This window comes from Tasmannia lanceolata, unplaced genomic scaffold (genome assembly GCF_043159265.1).
Source record: "Tasmannia lanceolata isolate RefF3 unplaced genomic scaffold, GAP_Taslan_0.1 ptg000015l, whole genome shotgun sequence".
Lineage (NCBI taxonomy): Eukaryota > Viridiplantae > Streptophyta > Magnoliopsida > Canellales > Winteraceae > Tasmannia > Tasmannia lanceolata.
In genome coordinates this window covers 58,111,652-58,132,636 of record NW_027518692.1, presented here as the reverse complement: position 1 = coordinate 58,132,636, position 20,985 = coordinate 58,111,652, and the positions used below count along the sequence as shown (strand labels likewise).

General features: G+C 37.4%; 2 protein-coding genes across 3 annotated transcripts; both read right to left on the bottom strand.

The window, feature by feature from the left end:
• Positions 1-907: 907 nt before the first annotated feature.
• Positions 908-2,101, bottom strand: OLEO2 (oleosin 2). The gene is made up of 2 exons (XM_077397438.1): positions 1,716-2,101; positions 908-1,384 (listed from the first exon to the last, which is right to left on the bottom strand). The coding sequence occupies exons 1-2, from the start codon at positions 2,025-2,027 to the stop codon at positions 1,244-1,246; spliced, it is 453 nt and encodes a 150-aa protein (XP_077253553.1). The 5' UTR covers positions 2,028-2,101; the 3' UTR covers positions 908-1,243.
• Positions 2,102-9,481: 7,380 nt separating this feature from the next.
• On the bottom strand, positions 9,482-11,492 carry LOC143846242 (protein LATERAL ORGAN BOUNDARIES-like). 2 transcript variants are annotated; one of them, XM_077354673.1, is made up of 2 exons: positions 11,207-11,492; positions 9,482-10,270 (listed from the first exon to the last, which is right to left on the bottom strand). In XM_077354673.1, exon 2 carries the CDS (start codon positions 10,264-10,266, stop codon positions 9,730-9,732), a length of 537 nt encoding a protein of 178 aa, XP_077210788.1. In that variant the 5' UTR covers positions 10,267-10,270; positions 11,207-11,492; the 3' UTR covers positions 9,482-9,729. The 2 variants fall into 2 exon arrangements, with proteins under 2 accessions (XP_077210788.1, XP_077210787.1); XM_077354672.1 differs by having other exon boundaries at positions 11,164-11,490.
• Between the last annotated feature and the right edge of the window lie 9,493 nt (positions 11,493-20,985).

Sequence of the window (20,985 nt, the reverse complement as noted above, 5' to 3'; positions counted from 1 at the left end):
AAATAAATATGAATTGTCTCTTCTCTATTTCCAAAAATGAGTTAGAAGAAGGTAGGAGCGCCACATGTCACTCAGCAAGCACATGATCGGCTGGGTTTTAGTACAAAATGACAAACATTATTTCAGGGGTCATTTCTAGTGAATTTGGGACAATGATATATTAGCCCTGCTTTCTTCCCCAGGCCACCCCCTTGCAGTGTTAAAAGAGTAGCCATAAACACTCTTTTGATTCGCTACCACTTCGGTGAATGGCAATGGATAGACTTTCGGGAAGGGTCAGATTGTGGATAATCTTAATTGATCAAATGTTTTAAGTCCTACAAAGGGGCATGTGTGTGTAATCGAGACCATTGATCCTAATTGTATTAGCTCTTAATCTAACAAGATGAGTCCAAATAAAGGAGGTGCCATTATTAGAAAAAGGGAGGCAGTGTGGACATCTTCTTGAAAAGCTAAGAAGAGAACTCCAAATAAAGAGAGTGTCATTATTAAAGCAAGGGAGTTCAGACATCATTTTGTTAGTATTTTTCTTGTCGTTGTTTTCTCCGTCCCTATATATTATTTTCCTTTGTATTTGGCTTTTTGTTCAAAGAAAAATGATAAGTAGTATATCTCCTGTAGAATTTCTACTCCTTTGAGTATCAAGAGATCCACTAAAGCACCAGCAAGACACCTTGGTGTTCCCCTTCTTTTTCAAGTACATGATACTTCCACAAGGAAGAAATAAACAAGAGTAGAAATAAGAGGGAGAGATGATCACACTTACCCTCTATGAGGGGATCTAGATTAATCTCAACTATAATCAAACATTCTCCTCCGAATTTTAGAAATATGTGTTATGCAAAAGTCTATTAAAATTCTTACTAGAGAGAGAGGGCAGAAAGGACGCATACTTCTACAAGAAGACTGATGAGAAAAGAGAAAAATCTCTCTTCATATTGCATATACAATGAGAAGGCAAACACTTCTACTACATTCTTCCTACATCCTCCTTAGCATCTCTTCAACATAGAGCCACATCTTAAATTTATTGTAAGCAAAAGGAAAAAGAACACATACTAAAGAAATTCAAACACTACACAGACCCTAAACATGTCACTACTAACACCACTAAAACCAACACAAAACAGACAATTGGCGCCACATCCTTCACTTACTTCCAACTAAACCCTTAAAAACCCTAGAAACATCAAACAAACCCTAACCTTCAAGTCCTCCTCTTTCATGACCAGCCCTCGTTCCTTCACGTACGCGCTTTCTCTTGTGCCCCTTGCCCTAATTCCTTGCCCCGCTGCCCGACAGCAGCCCCCATCTCGTGCATGCGTCTCTTCGCATGCTCCAAATGCTCTGGTACCGACTTCTGCACGCCACGAAGGTAATTTACCTGTGAAGTATAAATGATTAAGTAACACAATCTCTAACCAGCAGGTAATTTACCTGTGAAGTATAAATGATTAAGTAACACACTCTCTAACCAGCTTAAGCTTTCAGAGAGACATCGGCTGTTTCATTTGGTATCAGAACAATTAGAGACATCGGCTGTTTCATTTGGTATCAGAGCAATTAGATTCAAAACCCACTAACTCTTTTAAATTAAAGGTAAATTTAAAATGTACGGCAAACCCAAAAGAAGGGCCACACGTTATAAATGACTAAATAAGAGCATCTCTCTTAACAGCTTAAGCTTTTGGAGTAAATGGTTTATTTCACATTACCGTCCACGATAAGGACGAGAGTGCGGTCACCGCGAAGGTGCCAGAGGTGAGGAATCCGGTCATCGCTAAGCAAAGCACGATAGCCGCCGGCACTAAGACCGGGCTGAAGAGGACGAAAACCGGCGTGGCGAGCCCCATTCCAATCAAAGTTCCGGTCAGTGTCAAGCCGCAGAGTGTGAGTAGAATTGCACCAATGGGGAAGAGGGTTATAACGGCTAAGATTTGGGATGTGGTGGGACCCTTCTCGGGTAACATGCCCTTGAGACCGTTAGTTGGGTTGTGTTGGTGTTGGGCGTGGAGCTCTGTGGCCATGGTGGCGTTTGGGGTTCTGAAAACTGATAATTGAGTGATAGGAACACAGAGAAGGGAGAGTAGAGTACAATGAGAGAAGGGAGGGTTTGATTATAAAAGGAAGAAGGGTTTGACAGATGGGAATATGAGGACACGTGTCGGGTATCTGAGGTCTTGTGGGTGCATGAAGAACAACTCAGGTATACTTTGGGAAGGAAAATCGTGCCACCATTCGGTTGGTTTGTGGAGGGTTGGGGGTATTTGCATGCAATTAGTTTTTGGCGTTTAGCGGGCGTTCCGCCTAGATCCGAAAGTGTAATGGACCGGGCCAAGATGACCAGGCCCATAAGCGTAATAAACTTTATAGCTCGGGTGGGTTTTCGCTTGGATCCAAAAGTGTAATGGACAGGGCCAAGATGACCTGGCCCATAATATTCTTAATAAACTAGGGCTTAGTCTAGACGCTTGAATAAATTAATATATGACATGACTAAAAAAACTCAGACCAGTTCACCGGATTTATACAAATGGCTTGGTCGTTTCTAGGGATGTCAATAGACCCGGATGATCCAATGGATCAAAAGGATCTGAACGTTAATGGACAGGATTTAGGCAAAATCAACCATGTCCAATAGATCCATATAGTAAGGTTTAAAAATACTTGATCTAGATGTAACCACATTGTTGCCGTTGAAATTTAGACCGGTGGAAGTGATCCCGATCTAAGCAGGCTCTAGATTGATGAGCTGCGCTTGCAAAAAACACTTCGGGGAGAGGGCTGGAGTTTAACCCTGGGAGGGGGACTCTCTCTCATGCTTAAGTTAGATAGAGAGTAATTGTGCCACGTATGGTAGGAGCCTCGAAGTTTGGTTCGCTTTTTTATAGACTAGACTCTAAGACATTGAAGGAAAGTTGCCTTTCATGAAGACTCGTATGATTAGGCAAGCTCTCTACAAATCTCGGTTTCCAAGTTTTTCGTGCTTCTGATCTTGGTTTTTCAGGTTTTTGGAAGAACTATGAAATTACCAATTTACCGTAACCAGCCTCTAAACCTCCCATGCCATGTGTCGCCTTCCTATTGGATGTCGCTTTTTACCACCAACATTTTGCCCCCCACTTCCTTGGGTCTTTTGGGCCAAGGAAGTAGTCTTCTGTCCTGGTTAATCTAGGTCGAATCGATGGGCTGCAAATAGCTAGTACCTTGGGATTTTCAGTAGTCGGGGAGCATTCGTCTCAGTCTGGAGAGGTCGGTGATGAGAGACTTGAGAGGGCACGAATGAGAAGAGGATGAGAAGGGACTAAAACACATGGAAAAAATAAATCATATTTTCAGCGGAGTTTTTTATTACCTTGGTTTTCTGTTTTCCCTTTCTCTCCTTACTGAGTCCCTATATTGGATTTTTGGTTATAAACAGTTTCAAATTTTCGAGGGAAGATTCAAAATAAAAGAATCTTTCCCTTGTCCTTTAGTGTTGTTTTGAAACTTGAACCCTAGACCTTGTGTTAGTGTGTGCTTGCGCCATATGAAATCCGGTTCAAAAAGTTTAGTCCCACATTGACAAGTAGAAGAAACGTTTTTCTCCTTATAAGAAGTGGTGTGGAGGGAAAGCCCTAGGCCTTTCAAGGGGTGTTGGATTTGTTTGGCTGAGCCCATTTTAAGATGACCTAAAATAAACATACATGCGCGGGCCTGAGCCGGGTTTATTTCTTCCATTAAAGTGTCTGTTTTCTTAACATGACGGTTCGTCTTCTCCGAACATACACATGAATTGAGTTTTGCAGAGAAGGCGCCTCTTCTTCTCCTTATGAGGTTTGTTCTTCTTTATAAGAAGAGAATAACACAATGCTTAGAATACATATTGAACGATCTATTCTCAAGTTTTTTACTCTTTGTTCCTCCATCGTTCGTTCCATGTCTGAGCACAATCTAGAAGTGATTCGAGGAGGACTAGTAAGCAAGTGCACACCTATTGAGGCTTGCAGGCTGGTTTATCTTGAAGGTCAGTTCGCGCATCATGGTTGCACTTTAAGGGGCGGATACGATTCTTAAGGAGAGTGACCAAATGGTACTCCTCAACCTTTTCTCTTCTTCAACAATCTGTGAGCATAGCAACGTCTTATTCAACAGTCGATAAGTGCAAGCATTATACAAGAATTGATTCTTCTCAAATCGATAAGTGCATCTGCCTCCATCTTCATATTGAGCTGAATTTTATTTTGCACAATCATAAGAGTAGTCATATTACAATCTTCATTTTATCCCATCGTCCCTCTTATGTCTCTCCCTCTCCCAGCCTCCCTCACCATTGGTCAAGCTAATATTCCATGGAAAAAAAATCATGATAGCCAAAATATGCCCTTATTCTCCCAACGGCTGCCTAATCTATCTAACCTGACTTTCAAATCAGGTCATATTGGGTTGGGTTGCGAATTTGCCAGTGACAAAAGGAGGAAAAAAATACAAATAAAATAAAATCTTAGCTTAAGAATTTAAAAATCACAATAAAATCATGATAAAACTAGAGGATATAGGGTTAGGGACAGATTGTGTTGCCAAAGCCCTCAATCAAAATGCCAATCCAACTCGATCCCAAATCTGGTTGAGCCTGGCCCAAGTTGCCACCTTAATTATAAAGCCCACATTTATATCATACATACGAGAAATTATATGGTGCCCGGCCGTGAAGTAGCGTCAAGGTGGTACTTCAAAAGTACCACCCTTGATATTTAATCCAACAGCAGCCTCTTAAAAAGTGGGCAGCTGTTGGATCAAATATCAAGGGCGGTACCTTTTTGACGGTACTTGACGGTCGAGCATCATATAAAAACTCCATACATACTACTAAGCCACCATTTATTTATTTTTGGTTGGTAAGCTCGAATGTGAGGTAGAGGCTCAATCCCCTTAGCATTCTAATCTAACTACTATACATAAAGGCGGAATCGTGGGTTAAGTTCTTCCACCCTTTGCTGTTATTTCCATTTGTGTCCCGCTGCCATAATTCCAACTGTATCCCACATGTAAGGGCATTTGTGTCATTTGCCCTTATTTCATCTTTTGTCCACCTTTTGATCCACACATCAGCATTACTCTTTTACCATTAACCCCTTTGCTGATATCTAACATCTACCTCTATGAGAAATTATTTGAGGGTAAAATCGTAGTCTACATACAAAAAGTACCGACACAGGTACATGTCTATGAGAATTACGGCAAAAAACTACCAAGTAGAGGTAAAGACATATGACAATGATGAAAGAACTACTTAATATTACTCTTGCAAGACACTTGCAAAATATTGATGGATTCCGGGCACTTAAAGAGGAACAACAATTATGGAAGCCCCTATCGATTGGAGGGCTAGGATCAACCTATGGAAATGGTTTTACGGGCACAACCGATTGATGTTGTGTTCCATCATATGGACAGTTTAGATCAACCTATAACCCTCTAGAGATCGGAGGGTTCGGATCAACCTATGAAAATTATTTTTGGGGCACAACCTATGTAGGAAGTGGCCCATCCAAAAGAAATTTCTTTTTTTTTTTGTCTGGGATTTACACGTCAGCATTACTCTTTTACCATTAACCCCTTTGCTGATATCTAACATCTATCTCTATGAGAAATTATTTCAGGATAAAATCGTAATCTACATACGAAAAGTACCGACACAGGGTACGGGCCATACCGTACATTTTAATAGAGTGAGGAGTGCGATCATCAAAATACGGTGAGTAGTGCCATTATAAAATATGGTAGTGACAACATTAGCACTGTATATAATTTCAAACCGTCGTTGTTACTTGGATGTTCCCACGCAGGTCGGGTTCAACCCGAATTTGGGTTGGGTCGGGTCAGGCTTTTTCGCAAATGAGGTTGGGTTGGGTTGGAAAAAATCAACCCCAATTGGAAATCGGGTTGGGTCATGTTGGGCTGTTAGGCAATCCGAACCGACCTGAAACCCGAATTTGGGTTCCATCTGAAGAAGTTTTGTATATGTGTGTTTTTCTTTTTCAACATTGAAATAGTCTCCACAGTCCACAATGGACGGTTTGGATAATCCTATGGTGCGGGCCATATCGTACTTGAATAAAGTGAGGAGTGTGATCATCAAAATATAGTAGTGCGGATAATATTTCCCTTTGTTAATTGTTAGTCCTTGTTTGGTTTGGATTTTGAGAACCGATTGTGATTTAAAAACTGATTATTAGTGACTCACTATTGGTTCTCAAAATCCAAAACAACCCGGCTTGAGTTGAGGTGGTCAACAATTGGTACCATATAGAATCGGGTCAGCCCGACCCAACCCAACCCGAATTGGGTCGGGTTGCACCCAAGTTGCACCCCTAACGATGACGAGAAAACTACTTTTCCTTATTCATTATGTGCGGGTCAAATTACAGAAATGTTGATATTACGAATGCAGGACACCTATAAAAATATTGACGAATTTTGGACACCTTAACATGAACAACAATCATGGAAACCTCTATAGATTGGAGGGCTAGGATCAGCCTATGGAAATGATTTTACGGGCACAACTTATTGATGTTGTGTTCCATCACATGGACGGTTTAGATCAACCTATGATGTGGCATGTACAATTTTAAATGGATAATTTAAGCATTTTTACTAATACTTGTAATTCCAATTCAACATCTAAACTACCAATTTAATAGTCTTCCTCCACTTTTTCAAAGAAAGAGAGTAGGTACGAGCAAGCAAGCAGAAACACATAGATATGGGACCCACAAATTTTTTTCATATTTAATTTACTAGTTCGACCGATATTTTTGGATTGAGACTTATTGATCAGAAAAATCTGAAATCTATACGGCCTTAAACAGTACAAATATATCAGGCTATAAAAAGTGAAAAGCCCACAAAGATATTCAGAAATCTCTACATGAGATTTGATTCACGCAAGTTGAAAGCTTTGAAAAAGGATGTTGTGGGTAGAGACGATCTTTCGTTGATTTCGAGATGGGTGGTGGGGTCTTCCCACTGCCGAGGAATTGGCTATGTGATAGACGTCTCGAATGGAAGGAGACAAACTAGTCTCTTTTCTCTGAAGAGATCTGACAGAGAAACAAAATGGCAAACTCCCATTCATGTTTCTTTTATGTTCACATTGTACTGAGCAGAGGAGGTAATGAGGAATGAAGGTCATGAGGAATGAAGAGAGTATTAGATTGGACGAAGAGAATAAGGAAATTATAAAATCATTGACATGTCAAATCTAATAATTCCTCTCTCTCTCTCTCTTTATGTTACCATTTTATATTGCCACTACCATGTTTTAATAATTCCACAAACTCAGCTTGTCTTTTCTTTATTAATTGGCTTCTGAGAGCTTTTGGGGAACCGTACTAGCATTTGAGAGATCCTTAATAATAAAAGAGAAGACGAGTTAGTGCAATGTTGTGCTGATATCATTTCAATGCACATATTATCTTCATTGTACAAAGGGGACTGATATCCGCACTAATGGCACTGCTTTGTTTTACGTTTGATATGTTGGTTAACCAAAGTCATATATATAAGGCTACTTATATTTGCATTACCAAATTTTAATAATTGCACAAACGTGTTTTTCTTTTTTAATTGGCTTCTTAGAGCTTTTAGGAATTGTAATGACCATTGACAACGGTTTAAACAATTAAAGACAAGATGGGTTAGTGCAATTATCAAAACATGGTAGTATCAACATAGGTAGAGAAGTGGTGTATGGAGTCAACAGGGGAGACAAGCATTGGATTTACCTGGAACTTACCTTTACCTTGCAGAACGGTGGTATGTAGTGTTTGGTTGTCAAGCTTGTAGAGTAGTGGTATGAGGTGTCACTGACAAAATAGAGAGAGAAGAGAGGGAGAGGGAAGAGAGACAAAGAGAGAAAAAGCATCATTCCCCATAAATCCAAGCAAAAGCCTATCTTTTTTGTGGATTTTGATATGAACTTCATAGGGAGGGTGCAAGGGTAGCACATCAACAAACATGCAATGATTAGCTAGGAGACATCCCTGGCATTCTACTGGGTTGTGAATGCTATATTAGCAACCAAATAAGGGGTTTTGCTGGCATGGCACCCAAATGCCAGACAAAACCCTAAACTCCTAAGCTCACCAGGATTTTGTGCAACCAAACACACCCGTATATAAACATGGCTACCCAAGATTTTCATTGTCTATTTTCCTTATTGATCTGCTTTTATTTCTTTATATGGGCAAACTAAACCAGTTTTCATTCATAAAGCTATTTGGGTTAGATTAATTTCTCATATAGACACATAGAGATATACATAGTACGTATAAACATTCATAGATACATACTACGTTGAGAGAGAGAGAGAGAGAGAGAGAGAGAGAGAGAGAGATTGCTGTGGGTTTTACTGTTTGGTCTGAGAAATGTGAGAGGAGAATAGTGAATGGTTGGGAAGACAAAGGTGAAAAACAATTTATGATCCATACGCAGTTAATAATTCTGCTCTGAACGTACCCTCACATGGATCAACAACTTCTTTTATGGATCCTATAAGAGTAGGCAACTGTATCTCACTGTTACAGATAAAGACACCCATCAAATGAGTTGCATTTTACCAGCAAAACTCAATAAATTTACAACGCCTATGATCAGTAAAAAGATTGCCATTATGCAAAAATGAGATCACAAGTAGAAAAGAAAAACGTTAATAAAAGTTTAACTTTTTTCCTGATTTGAATATGGATTTAAAATTATATCAGCAGACTAACAATCTACTACATTAGCATATTGATATAATACTGACTCACATTGATTACTACCAACAGGGTGAAAACCTTAGAAACTTAGTCCTCATGATCAGTAAAGAAATAACCATTACACAGAACATATGATAATGAATGAAGATAGAAATGCTTGTAGAACTTTACAGCACTCTTGATGGTTTTGAAGACATTTATGTTCTTTTCCTCCTGATTACACTGAGAAGTAGGAGATTTTTAGTACCCATACATAATTAATAAAAAGTTACAAGAAAAAATCATGAAATTTAAGGTGCCCAAATCATGATAGGAAATATAAGTTCATGAAAGGAATTAGAAATCCCAGAGAAATATACATCATTCTTGATGGATTTTTGGTGATAGAACCTCAATCCGTAATGACTTGAAATTGGATAGTGTAATGTTAGAACTTTATTGGAAACATAAACTAAATTGAAGAGATGACCATAAATGAGAACTGACCAAACTCACCTTATAAAAATATATAGTAGAGTAATGTTGCTGAGAAAGTAAGATAGTGGTGTCATTCCAAAGAACAAAGAAAGAAATGAAGTGAAAATAAGATAATATAAAAGAGGGCTAGAGTCTATAGATGGCTATAGATTCTTCTTTAAACTAAGTAGAACTTTGTCTTAAACATAAGAACTATAATTAAGAAAGAGAATATGACGTTCACCATGTCCAAAAAACTGCAGTAAGGAAACAACAGGAGATCAATCAATCATCATCTTCTAGAACTTCATAAATCTCCCATATACACTAGCTACAGAATATTGAAATAATCTGCCACTCTTACCAAGAAAATTCATAGTACAAGCATTGGATTTACTAAAACCAGTCCAATGAAATGCTTTCTAGATAACTTACCAAAATAACATCCCATACCATGAAAAGTTCTCTAGACTGTCCATGGAAAGATTAGCCACAAATAGATATATTTTATCTGAGTACCCATTTAATTTCACATATTGCTATCTCCTCCTCCCCTTTCGTTCATATATCCTGAAGGGTTGTTAGTCCATGGAGGGGGATATGGAATAGGCAAACCAGAAGTCTGATAAAATGAAACTCCATTACCCATCCTTCTACTAAATTCCATAAACCTTTGATGAGATGGCATGGGAGGCAATGCGGTGGGGATTTCATTGCAAGTGTAACGAATCAGATCGGCGTTAGCCGCATCTAGCTCCTTTTGGAGCCTGTGAACCTGTCTTTGGAGGACTGAGATCGCCCCAACGCATCCATAGACAGGATCTTTTATCCTGGCCTCGGCCTCATAAGCGAGCGAATTCACCGCATCTTCTCTCTGATGAGGGAGGAGTTCATTGAGGAGCTTTGTGACATTGCTTGCTCCAAAGATCTTGTGAACATTTGCAAATTTTTGAGGCTCTTCAGGTGGGAAATAGGGTGCAAAGATGCAACCTGGCATGCATTTCCTCCTCAAGAACTTGCAAGCAGCACAGGGAGAATTGGAAGCGCTGGATGATGATGATGCCATCTCACTGCACCAAGAGATACAACACCCACAAAACCTTCAACCATTTATCCACCTTTTTCTTAAGAATTATTGAATATTCTGACTTTTCTTGTCCTCCTTTTAATTTTCTTTTGAGAGAGATTTTATGCAGGATTTGTTACTGCTACTTCTTCTATTTTTTAAGGGTTTTCAAGGAAAGTGGGTTAGGGTTAGAATCTAATAATTTTGTTCAATTCTAATAAAATTGTCCATTTGTTGTTGATACTGTTTTTTTTTAGGGTTTTCAAGGAAACTGGGTTAGGGTTATAGCCTGATAATTTTGTTTAATTATAGTAAAAATGTGCATTGACTTGTTGTTGATACAGCTTTTTTTAGGGTTTCAAGGAAAGTGGGTTAGGGTTAGAATCAGATAATTTTGTTCAATTCTAGTAAAAAATTCCTTTTGTTGTTGCTACTGCTTTTTAAATTTAGGGTTGTCAAGGAAAGTGGGTTGGGGTTAGAAGCTGATAATTTTGTTTAATTATAGCAAAAATGTAGTCCACAGCAACCATCAAAGCTTTCTGCATGTTTTCTTGAATTTGGAATTTTTTCAGTCAATTTAACCTGACTATATTTTTTCCTTGCAGAGGCTTTGATTTCATACAATTCAATTGCACCATTTTACTATATATAGTACTTTTCTTGTTAAGCAATCTGAGCATGGATCTGATGGTGCAATTTCAGTCATCATCCTCACCCCTATAACTACAGTAAATTGATTGGAACACCTATTACTCTAGCAGAAAGAAAAGAAGGAAAAAAATAGTAAAGCAAGCATCTAGGAAAACCCTAGATCAGAGTATGAAAATCAAAATCTTATGTTTTAGTTTGCCCAAAAAATGTACATAAGAAAACAAAGAGAACAGTTACATGGGTTACCTTTTATGGATCTAGGCTCCTGACCAGAGAGAAAGGGAAGTACCTTTATCCCTTGTTTGAACTCTTTCAAACCCTGTGGTTGGGTTGATGCAGGATCAAACAAGCTGTAGCCATTGAAACATCAGAATTCTCGTTATTTTATGAGTGGGAGAAGGGAAAAAAGTGATATTTTAAAGGGATAAAGAACCCTAATTGGAGGAAGAAGGCCTGCAAACCCAGGAACAAAAGGGAAGGGGAGATGAAGAGAAGGCAAAGTGCATTTAATGTTGCAGGAGGAATGGAAGGTAAAAGACAGGGGTAATAAATGGGAGGAGGTACATTAAAAAGGAAGACTATGACACTGCACTTATAATAATATCATCCTCTGGTCACTAAAACTCCTCATCACTTCTCATCTCGTGAGAATTTTTTTTTTTTAAATACAAAACTTATAAAAACAACAAAAATACTAGGGAAATGATAGCAGCACAACTATGTTTTAATAATCGCTAAGATCCTTGCTTGTCTTTTCTTCTGGGGAGTGATAAATCCACCCCCAAATATCTTAAATCGACCCCCATGCGTCTTTCTCTCTCTAGAGTCGATTTATCACTGCCCTTTCTTTTTTAACTGCCTTTTGAGAGCATTTTGGGAACTGTAATGACCTTTTGACAGCTCTTCAAATATAAAATCATTGTTGTGCTAATATCTTTTCCCAAATACTATTCTTACATTACTGTTAAAAATATAAAAAATGGTCCTTTTAATTATCCTATAAATAGATAGAGTTTTGAAATTATATATGATCATAATATCGTAGAGGGTTCAGATTATCAGATGGTAACATCGTTAATGAGTTTAGAATAAATACACTGCAAATTACAACACCTTTTCATCTATGATCAATAAAATAATAAATACACGAGATTGTTGAAGTATAAATAATTAAATAACACTAACTTTAAAAGCTTAAGGCTTAATCCTTTTGGAGTAATTGGTTGTTTTCACTTGTCATCAGAGCCATTGCCTCCTTAATATTAAAAATCTACGTGCAGGGCCAACCCAAAAATAGGGTCCACATGTGCCACGTGTATGGCTAATCCCAAAAAAAAAAAAAGAGGGGCCATAAGCAAGGGAAGTATTAAGGTATAAATGATTCACTAACATAAACTCTACCAGCTTAAGAATTGGTTGTTTTCACAAAGATATAATCAAATCAACCATAATCTAGCATATATTCCTCTTAAAGTATTAGTCCATATAACATTTGGATGGATATTTATTTATTGCATTAAGTGATTTTTCAAATGCAATCATCTTTCATTTCTTAACTATGAAAATATTATATTTAGATATTCAACATAAGTACAACAAAGTCTAAAACTAATATAAAAGAAGTCAGATATGACCAAATCATTCACGTTCTTGCATTTATTAGAAAAACTTTACAAAACTGATTTTTGTACCAAAATCAGCATTATAAGATATGAAATGATTTATTCGCCCCCTTTTCTTCTTTGGGCCATCCCTTGTAGTGTAAAAAGAGTAGTCATATACACACTAAACTGATATTTGTTGAAAAAAAGCCTGGGAAAAAAGAAGAACCCCTAGATAATATGATGTTATTGAGATCAAATTGTTGTTATAATTGTTAGTAACTAACGGGCTTTACTAGCTAGGGTGTAATAACTGATAACAGAAATGACCCACAAGAATTTACATGAAAATGTATATATGGTCACGGCTATTTTAAACTCGGGTGCGTAGTACGCATCCCTACTTTTGATATGAAGTTTGCATGTAAGACTGGGGTCATGGTCTTGAAAAACCGTACTTAGCTGAAACTTGCAGTCAAAAAGAAGAGGGAGAAGAAAAGGAAGACACGAAAAGCTGAAGAATAATTGTTCATTAAATGTCGTGCATGAGAAATAGTTGACATCTTGGACGAGAAATTGCTCTATTATCGTTTACAAACTCATCTCGAGTGGACCCCGAGGGAGCAACGCCCTGTCAAACCCTAGGGCTATAAGCTGGAACACTTTTTCTTTACTTTTTTTTTTTTTTCTTCTATTCATGCTCAATTATAAAAATAAATATACCAAAGAAAATTAAATTAAATTAAATTAAAGGCATGTTTGGCAACCATGAAAATTATTCCTTAGTATATTTGTGGGCCCAATTGGAATGGATATGTAGAGAAGTAACGTGGTGGAAGCGTGCGGAAAGGCAGGCGAAGATAGCCATCATCATCAACCTGTTGAAGAAGAACAACGTCTCCTTTAATAAAAACTCTTGAATACAAAGATAAAATCCTTGAATCCACAAGAAGGAGAAAAAAAAATCTCGTCCATCTTTACGGAATTTGTTCATGTTTCCTCACATGTCTCGAATAAAATACTAACTATTCCTAATCCAATAAAGATTCTAGCTTATTTAGAATTAGAAATTCTAACTGACAAAGAAATCTACATAAACCGTCATACATCAAGGAAGGAGGGAGGGAGGGAGAGAGAGAGAGAGACGGTAGAGGAACGGAGAGAGCATGGGATATCCCTAAAAACAGTAAAAATAATATGTCACTGCTCGAGACTATACCCACCTGCCTAGCCCAAATCCTAAAAAGTTATGATCGGGTACAAATGGGTCTCCGAGATCAAACGACAAACCGATGGCTCTGTTGAACGCCACGAGACATGGCTTATAGCTAAGGGATCTCACAAGAAAGAATTGACAATAGAGAGACTTCGAGTCCTATGGTCAAACTGACCACAATCTTCACCCTCACTTTCCTCCTTACCTATGGCTGGCATTTTCGCTAGTTGGACGTTTGTAATGCCTTCCTCCATTGGTTTCTTTAATAGAATTTCAAATAAAGTATTTAATTGCACTATAAACAAACTTTAGGTTGGGAAAGTATTTAATAGCTAAGGGAAACTTTAGATTTATAAGACTTTATATTTATAAGGTATTTAAAAAGTGTATGATACACATATAAAGAAATCCAATGAATCATACCTCTAGAAAAATGATGATTTCATCATTCTCTTAGCAGTCACTGATATGGGAGAATATTGGCGTGCACACACATGACCCCCACCATATCTCTTGCGTATATTTTTAGTAAAGAAATGAATAAATATGCATAGATACCTAACTTTTAAAAAATATGAGAAAATTATAGCCACATTTGATTTTATAAACTCATATACTCAAATGCCCTTTTAGAATATGTGACGAAACAAAAGAAGATGATGCCAATGACAACTTTTCACCTTGTTTTTTAAGATCTTAGCAGACCCTTAGGGCCCGTTTGGATTGCAAGAAAAATATTCTGGTGGAATTTTTTTTCTCAGGAAAATTTTATCTTTCCACAATTTGGAAGGAGATGATATGATTATTGTTGGGGGTTCCGCACAAAAGCAAATAGTCCCACATCGGATAAGTGAAATGGCTGGAGATGGGTTATAAGGGAATGAGCACCCTCCCTCTAAAGGCTATCTTTTGGGGGTGAGTTCTACCGGGTTAAATTCCCTACAATTATGGTTAATTTAGAAGGATATCATCATAAATTGAAGTTCCCTCGGAATAAAAATTGAATAGGGATGGTTCGAGTTCTTTTGTGTGTATAAAAAGTGGGAAATTTTAAAAATAGTTTTCCTTTCCAAACTTTTGAATAGGGATGGTTCAAGTTTTTTTTTTTTTTTTTTTGGGGAAAAGAAGTGGGAAAATTTTGCACATAGTTTTCTTTTCCAAAGAAATTCTTGCAACCCAAACAACGCCTTATAGGAAACAAAGAAATTTCCTCACGTAGGGTCCACCTAAAATATGAAAGCTATAATTGCACAATTTTATATAGAATACCAATTTTTCTTTATTTTTAATCTTTATTCTTTTATTTTATCGGGAAGTGATATATCCGCCCTTTTTGATTACCAGGGACACCCAGAGCCAGTGTATCAAGTGGGGCTGATTAACTTGACATCAGAAGAATTCAATGGGCCTGATTGCCACTTACACTGAATCCGGGTGTTGAAACATAGGAAGTAAAAAGAAAGCCTATAGGGCTTGTTGGGCAACTACGAAAAGAAATCATGGCATATTTGTTTACCCAAGGTTAAAAAACGAGTAGAGAAGGCTGGTGGAAGAGAGATTTGCGAGGGGGAGCATATGATGGGTTTGGTAAAGAACAAAAAAAGAATCCTACTTAAGGACTTTTGCTTTCCCTATTTTCCAGTATCATCTCTCTCTCTCTCCCCTACCTCTTTGCACCTCTCTTGCACTAGGTAAACAAATATTTTATGATATTTTTTCATGATTGCCTTAGGGGGCAGTTTGGATGTAGGGAAAAAAAATTAGAATTTTTTTCCATGGAAAATTAATTTACCCATGTTTGATAAAGTCATTTTCCATGTGATTTTTTTTTTTTCAAAATAAAAAAATTTCCTTATATTCAAGAAAATTTTAAACCTACTATACCCTGGGATTTTATTTTCATAGAATATTTTGCCCGTGGAAAATTTTATTTTCCATAACTGTCTTTCCCTTAGATCCAAACGCCCTCAGAGGGTCTCAAAACTTGTTTGAATTCTAAACCATGTATGTCTCCACATAATCAAAGTCATATACGGTATGACTTTTTCAAACCAAGGAGAGTGACACTACGAGATCCGTCAAACCATTCATCCAGTAGGCCCTATCATGAAATGCCATAACCTAAAGTTTGTATCCATTAGACAATCCTAACCATAGCCACAGAATCAACTAGGCCATGTCTCATATAGGTGCATTTCATAGTTTTATTCGCCTTAAATTTATTATGATTTTACCTAACTTTTGTTTTACATATTACATATGCGTGTGTGTGTGTGTTACTTAAACTAATTAATTAGGATTTGATGTGTGAAAAGAGGGTCATTGCAAATCCAAATTCAAAGGAAAAAAATTTATGAATTCCTTATGGATCCTCTTTCATTTCTCATGGGTCACATATAGAGAACGGGCTTGGTATTTGCATATTATCTGTATAAGAGGTTTTCAAAAAAATAAAAAAATGATCAAGTAAATAGCTCTACGAACGAACGGGCCGGTGTGCGCGCCTGCGTATATAGTATGTGAAAGATGCCTATAATTCCTTTATCATTACACTCTCATATCATATAAGGATCAAATAAAAAAGTAATAACTTTTCATCTTTTATTTAATTTATTATTTCTTGATAATCTTAAGATTTGTGCAGAAAGATATATGATTTCTTCATTTATTTATCTCTCTCTTTATACCCATATCTATTTAAACAACTATGAAGACATTCTTTAATGGATATTTTTCATTTTCTTTTTCTCCATTTAGCTAAGGGGATTGCCATTCTCCCACACACGCTTGCTCATCTGGCGAATCCCGCATGTGGGTCAGATTAATTTTGGCGAGTCCACAGGCAGAATAGATTAAGTGCGTGTTTGGAGTATCGTTTAAAACACCGTTTGGCGTTTGAAACACCGTTTTGGGGCCAAACGGCTGTTTGGGAGTGTTTGGGTGCGTAGCCACCGTTTGAAACGCCGTTTGAAACACCGTTTTGAACCCTCAAAACGGCGTTTTGCAAACGGAAGGGGGGAGGTCCGTTTGCAAAACGCCGTTTTGAACGGAGTTTTTGGGCTACGGGTTTTTACATGTTTGCCCTCACCAAAACCCATTTTTACGTATATGCGTGCGATTTTATGCGTTACGTCAAATATATAAAAAGTGGGGGTGTTAATATCATTCTTGAGGACACAAATTTGTTAAATTATTAATATTTAATTCAAAACAAGGGGCAGCTGATATCATTATATGATCTCTTAATTTTGATTTTTTAAAGACAAAAGAATTAAAAGAAACCCTAGTTTCTTACTTTCTTCATCTACTTTGCAAAGTTGCAAACCCTCTCACGCCTCAGCGCCTCCACTCGTCCGTCAAATCCGGCAAATCCGGCCGTTGAGAAGAAGAAGGAGAAGAACCCCAAAGGTATAGCCTTTTTTTTTTTTTTTTCCCAATGATGTTAAAATTTTAATAGTGTTTGAATGAGATCCTAATAACCTTTTAATATTGGGCCTAATGAGAGAGTAGCTGAGTTACATTGAAGCCAACCAAACAGTGCCTTTTTGGTTATTTTACCACTAAAACTTTGTTCTGGGGCATTTGCAACCAAACACACAATACCTCTGTTTGCCGTTTAAAACGCCGTTTTGATCTGGCCAACCAAACATGAAAATGCCATTTGGCAAAATACCGTTTTGAACCAAAATACTGATTTGCAAAACAGAGTTTTAAACGCTATTTCAAACAGTACGCCAAACACACCCTTAAATTAACACTAAACCGATTATGATAGAGAAATGACATATTCACCCCCTTTTCTTCCCTGGGCCACCACCTGTAGCGTAAAACAAGTAGGCATAAACGAGAAAGCAACGTGGCTCAATGATTAGAAAATGACTTTATTGGTTAATACTCAACATGCTTTTGCCAAATAAACATAAAATTCTCACTTAATTTGTGGTACAATGCGGTGCATCCTCTTTATAATACAATGACCTCACTATAATATGATAAGGTGCGCCTGTATTGAAAATAGATGGGTCCCGCCTTCGAGCAATTTGGACCATCCACTTGGTGGTCCCCACTGAACTATTGACAAAAAGGATCCTCATTGGACGGTCCTAACTGCCCAATCAAGAGCCGGCAAATAGAAAGACAAAAATAAAATTTAATAATGGTTAGGATCATCCTATCAAAATGTTTATTGAGCCATAGAAAATCCAAGTGGGGTCTACCAGGTGGATGGTCGTAGAACAATTGAGGTGGGCCCCACTTTCTAGGCGAAGCTTATAATTTTCTTTCCACTTTTATGGTTATTGATGATGATCGATCTAATCAGATTATTCCTGATATTTAATCCATTTATGGCAAACTCACTTAAACTTTTAGCTTCCACGAATATATTTTGAAGTGAAAGTATTTTGGCAATTGTTTTCATTTTTTCCATGTATATTCCCTGTGTTTTATTGATTAGAAAATGGCCTAACACTAGGCAACCATGAAACTTTTTTCCATGGAATATTAGCTTAATTACCAAGTGTTGAGAGGGCAGAGAGAGTAGGAGAGGGAGAGAATTGAGAAGGCATGCATGAGTGAGGAGATGGTGCCAGGTGGAAGAAAAATAAGGAAAACAAAAACACTATCTTTTCCACCTTGATGAAGCATCTCAAACTGGAGGAGAAAACCATAACATGGAGGAGGCTCTTGAAAATATGGATATAAATTGGAGGAGAAAACCATAACATGTGTTTTATTGATTAGAAAATGTCCTAACCCCAGTTTACCCATAAAAAATAGTTTTTCTTTTCCCTTTTTTCGGTCACTGCTCACCCTCTCTTGACTCATGCCCTCTCAGTTCCCTCCATCTCCCACCCTCCTTGCCCTTCTCCCACCATTTGATAAACTAATATTCTATGGAAAAAACTTTCATGTCTGCCAAACATGGCCTTAGCTGCTTCTTACCCCCTACTTGATATTTTGGATGAAATAAACATGTTTTTGTTAAAGTATAAAAGATTAAATAGCGCCTTCTCCAACAGTTTGAGCTTTTAGAGTAATTGGTTGTTTCACATGTATCATATCAAAGGTCATTAGTACAAACCTCCTTGATGTTAAAATATGTGCCACACGTGAGGGGGAGTGTTAAAGTATAAAAGAGTTTTTACGGTGCCTGCCGTGATCAAATATCAAGGGCGGTACTATTGACGTACTGTGCCCACACGGGACTTGACGATTGGGCACCATATAATTTATAAAAGATTAAATAATGCCAACTCCAAGTGCTTAAGCTTTTGGTGTAATTGGTTTTTCACAGTTTTTTCTCATATGAGAGTGACATATAAAGTTACATGTATCTTGAGAAGACAGTTCCCTCTGATGATGAGACCGAGAATTCAGCCCTTTTTGACTAATGAATACCGGCTTGTAAGCAATCAAAAAAGAGTGAAGTAAAAGAAAACCAGTCGATCACCCGCTTGTATCTTCACCAATTTTGATTATGATTTGTATCTTCATCTCTTAGACCTTTTCTTGTTTATATATATATATATATATATATATATATATATATATATAGAGAGAGAGAGATAACGGTTCATACACATATGTGTAGAGAGTTCTCTACACACTAGCTTAAAATACAGTGGGGGCCCACATTGTTTGGGTGATCCAAGCCATCCATTTTGAAGGCCCTCACATAGATAGGGTGTCTACAAAAAATCAGATCCATAGGATCATCCCAACCCTACAATTTGTGGAGGTAAAATGAATAAGGCCTTGCAAATGAATGGTTTGGATCACTCCCCAAAATGTGGGACCCCATGTGATTGGGCAAGCTAGCTCACCAAAAGTTTGGCTCACCAACAGTTTCCTCTATATATATATATATATATATATATATATATATATATATATATATATATATATGAGAAAAGTGTAGCTACACATATGTGTAGCTAACTTAGCTACACCAACGGCTTAAAATACAGTGGGCCCCACATTGTTTGGGTGATGCAAACCATTCATTTGATGGGCCCTCATATAGATAGGGTGTGCTCAAAAAATCAGCTCTATATGATCATCCCAACCCTACGATTTGTGGAGGTAAAATGGAGGATTTTTTGTGGACACCCTATATATATATATATATATATATATATATATTCTTATTGTTACGAAGGAAATTTCCTTTCACGTTAAAGATACCTCGAAGACAAATGGTGTGGGGGCCTTAAAAGGCAAAACTAAGGGGTGCATGCATCTTTCTCCCACCCATTCACAAGATTCTGATTCTTAACACCATACAGAAACCTAGTCGACCGCCCCTAGATTTGGAACCACGTAGCCTTTTTGAGAAATTCTTTTTAAACATCATCTCTCTCTCTCTCCATAAATAATGGTAGATTATAATAAGATTTTTCTTGGTTTATAGTATGCAGTTGCTCTTTCATAAATAAACTCAAATCTTATATATCATTTCCATGAGTTCAAAACACAAAACAAAAAACCCAAACACAAATAGTTAGTGTCTTAATTCCAAACCCTGAAACTAAAAGCTAGAACCCTGCATTTCTACAACCTTTCCCATACCACTCTTATCATTGAGTTATCACTCTTATCATTGAGTTAGAGTGAAGAAGGAAATGGTCCATTGGTTCTCTACCCATGTTCAACTTGCAAGTGCATAAAGTTGTCGGGCACTATATATACATAGATGGTTATGCATTCAACACGATGCAATCACAGTCGTTGGATACCGATTGTCGAATCTTGCGACACAACACTAGATTTATACCACAGCCCTTGTCTTCCATAGATCTATGAAGATTCTAGCTAGCCAATGTGGGTCCATCTCTAACTAATGATCAAACTATTCAAATAGGCATTTTCTCACACAGTAGCTTTTCTATGGAAGCTCTGAGACGAGAGTTGGGTACAAGCCTATGATTTGGACATAAACTCGTGTGTTGAGTATTGACATGGATATGAGGTGTCTGACATGAAAAACACTAAAAATTCAGAAACGGAAACACGCTAGCACATTTATAAACATTTATAATTAACAACATTGAGGAAAGACTTAATAGCTAGGAACATAACAGAGAACATGACCTTGGATAGGATAGAATGGAAGAAAATGATCCACGTAGAAGAACCCAGCTAGAATCAGGATTAGAGCCGAGTAGACTTCTTTTACCTTCTTCATGAATTTGTTCTAAAGGATTCATTTAGCCGACCCCAACTAGTTTGGGACAAAGGCTTTGTTGAGTT